This window comes from Myotis davidii, unplaced genomic scaffold, assembly GCF_000327345.1.
Source record: "Myotis davidii unplaced genomic scaffold, ASM32734v1 scaffold551, whole genome shotgun sequence".
NCBI lineage: Eukaryota > Metazoa > Chordata > Mammalia > Chiroptera > Vespertilionidae > Myotis > Myotis davidii.
The window spans coordinates 1,047,860-1,050,911 of record NW_006283788.1 but is presented as its reverse complement, the minus strand read 5'-3'; the positions used below and the strand labels follow the sequence as shown (position 1 = coordinate 1,050,911).

Sequence of the window (3,052 nt, the reverse complement as noted above, 5' to 3'; positions counted from 1 at the left end):
AGTGTTTGAAAAGGAAAGGAAAGCGCATTCTACCGTCCTTCCCAGTCTAAACAGCCCCCCTTTCAGCTGAAGAGGCAGAAAACGAATGAAGGCTGTACGCTTCCCAGAGTCAGCATGCCCCACAGCTAGAGTCTGGGACAGCCCGTGCACGCTGCAGATCCTTCCGCCTGGGATTGGACAGGTCCCCAGGGAGCAAAGGACCTGGAGCTTGTGGGTGCAGCTCAGGCAGTCAGAGCTGTTGCTCCAAAATACAGTCTGGTCATGACCAGAGAGACAGGTCTTATTCTGCACATCTGTGCTCCACCAAGCATTAGCGAGGCACAAATGCATAGAGGGCAGCATTTTTTTAAATTGCTTTTTCTGTATATCACGAATCCTAACGATCCCACAAAAAAACTGCTAGCACTGATAGATAAATTCAGTAAAGTAACAGAATACAAAATAAATATCCAGAAATCTGTTGCATTTTTATATACCAATAATGAACCATCAGAAAGGCAAATTAAGAGAACCATCACATTTACAATTGCGTACAAAAATACCAGGGTGATGGGTTCTGAGAGGAGAACCCCACAGTGAAGGGCCCTTCCATCCCCTCAGAACCAGGGTCACGTGTCAGCAAGACTTACCACTGTTGACCTTGACCTGAGCCCCTGCCTGAGGGTGTGGGTCAGGTTTCTTCCGCTATTTCCAGCACCCACCTGGCACCATACATGCTGTCCGGCCCACAGGAAAGCGCAGGGAGCCATTCTCCATCTCCTGAGGCCAGGGTGTCTACATACATTATCTGGAATTTTTCTGTGCAGATAAGTTGTCTCTTCTCCCCTATATTTATTTAACCAGTCATTTCTTTAGACCCATATGGTCTCATGGACATTTTCTTTTACTCTTTGGCTTACAATCCAAATAACTGCCCGGCGTTGGCGGTGGAGAGCCCTTCCGGTTGACTGCCATGTCCGTTGGAAAACTTCTTGCTGCATCTAAGCTCTGCAGCCACCCCATGAAGAGTGTGGCTCATATCCCAGAGCGTGTAAAACCGGGTGACCCCGGACGAGACCCGCCCTCGCTCTCAGCTGTGGCTTTCCCTAATGGAAAGACAATATCCGTTATGTTCTCTCAGGGAGCCCTCCGGCACTGGGGCGCTCTGACTTTCTGTGCTAATGCGCAGATGTGTTTGTGCCCACGATTCCCAGAGCTAAACGGTTGTTGTTGTTGTCTGCACTCCCTGCTCCGGTTGCTGGATTTTCGGTGCCTGGTGATCGATGCCCCTCCTGGCGGGTTCCCAGGCCGCTCCGGGAGGAGACGGGGATGGACGCGCTCGGCGGCCCAGCAGAAGACACGTCCTGTGAGTTCCCACACGTGCAGAAAGGGGTGCTCTGCCCGAGCCTGTAGAAATGCCAGGGGCTGTGACTGCTGAGTGGCACGTCAGGAAAGGGGGTAGCTCTGCTCCGAGGCCTGCAAGGAAAGCAGCTGCGGTGGGCGCGAGACGTGTGGGCACCGTCATGAAGTCGGCACAGTGGTGCTGCTGGGTGTCCTTGAGCTGGTTACCCAACCTCTCTGTGCTTCCAGTTTCTCATTTACTAAATAGAGGGAGTGAGCCTACCACACAACGGGGTGCAGCTCCCACCGGGTCAGGAAGTGGAGAGGAGGAGAAAGAAAGGAAAAGCACCTGTTTTGTTTTGTTTTGTTTCTGTTTTCCTGTTTCCCCACAGCCCCTCCCAACACGCTGAACTTCAACGGAGCCCACCGCAAGCGAAAGACGCTGGTGGCCCCGGAGATCAACATCTCCCTGGACCAGAGCGAGGGCTCCCTGCTGTCGGACGACTTCTTGGACACCCCCGATGACCTGGACATCAACGTGGATGACATCGAGACCCCCGATGAGACGGACTCGCTGGAGTTCCTGGGGAACGGCAATGAGCTGGAGTGGGAAGGTGAGTGAGCTCGGGGTTTGCTCACGGCACCTGCCTGGCCCCAGGTCGCACTCAGTAGCCCTACTGGCTTCCGGGGCCAGCTTGGTAGAGCAATTCCTCCATCCCTGCAGGCTCGGGTAGGGCAGGTTCCCCAACTCAGGGCTCACGGCACATCCCCAGACCCTCCTGCCCCTGCAACTCCATGCATGTTTTTCTTGTAAACTTGGTTTTTTCTGGGGGAACATGGTTCTGACAGAGACCAAAAGAAAGTGCCTCCAGCTGACCCCACGCGTGTTTGTGGGGCATTTACTCAGGAGCAGGTCTCAACTGCGACATGGGGTGTGGAGGGAACATGGCATGAAGAGCGGGTGCTGCCTGCACGCACACTGGTCAGAGACAGACGCTAGGCAATGAGAGAACGGAGTGTGAGGTCGTAGCAGCTGGTCATCAGTGCTGTGAGCACCTTAGGGGAGGTGAAGGCCTGGGGTAGGGTCTCACCTGAGGGGCGATTCAGTCCCCCAAAGAACACTGGGCAATGTTTGGTGACATCTGTGGAGACCAGGGGTGCTGCTCAACACCCCACAGTGCCCAGGACGGCCCCCCCACCCCGAGAATGATCCAGGCCCAAATACCCTAAATCAGGGGTCCTCAAACTACGGCCCGCGGGCCACATGCGGCCCGCCGAAAACATTTATCCGGCCCGCCGGGTGTTTTTGCTGCCGCTGTGTGCACAGGAATTTGTTCATAGTTTTTTTTTTAAACTATAGTCCGGCCCTCCAACGGTGTGAGGGACAGTGAACTGGCCCCCTGTTTAAAAAGTTTGAGGACCCCTGCCCTAAATGCTCAGGGTGAGACCCCTTGAGCTGGGGGAGCTGGGTGTGGGGGGCTCCTTTGGAAGGGTGGTCAGGGCAGGTCTCGCTGGGGGGATGTTAGTTGACCTGACATCTCAAGACAAAAGCACAGGTCAGGTCAGAAAGCCTGTGATGGCGGTGGCCACGGGAATAGGATCAGAGCCGCAGAACCTGCTGGTGGGTGTGGAATATAAAGGGAGGAAGGAGCCAGTGGTGATGCCTGGGGTTGGTGGGGGCCTGAGAGTCACTTCCTGAGGCAGGAGGCCCGCAGGGCAAGAGGTGGGAACC

General features: G+C 55.0%; 1 protein-coding gene across 2 annotated transcripts in view; it reads left to right on the top strand.

The window, feature by feature from the left end:
* The window catches only part of ATCAY (ataxia, cerebellar, Cayman type), a 32,311-nt gene that overhangs the window by 14,803 nt on the left and 14,456 nt on the right, over positions 1 to 3,052 (top strand). For both annotated transcript variants that reach the window (XM_006754064.2, XM_006754065.2), the window contains exons 3-4: positions 1,287 to 1,345; positions 1,713 to 1,934. In XM_006754064.2, the coding sequence (XP_006754127.2) occupies positions 1,287 to 1,345; positions 1,713 to 1,934 (281 nt within the window). The remainder of the gene's footprint in view (positions 1 to 1,286; positions 1,346 to 1,712; positions 1,935 to 3,052) is intronic.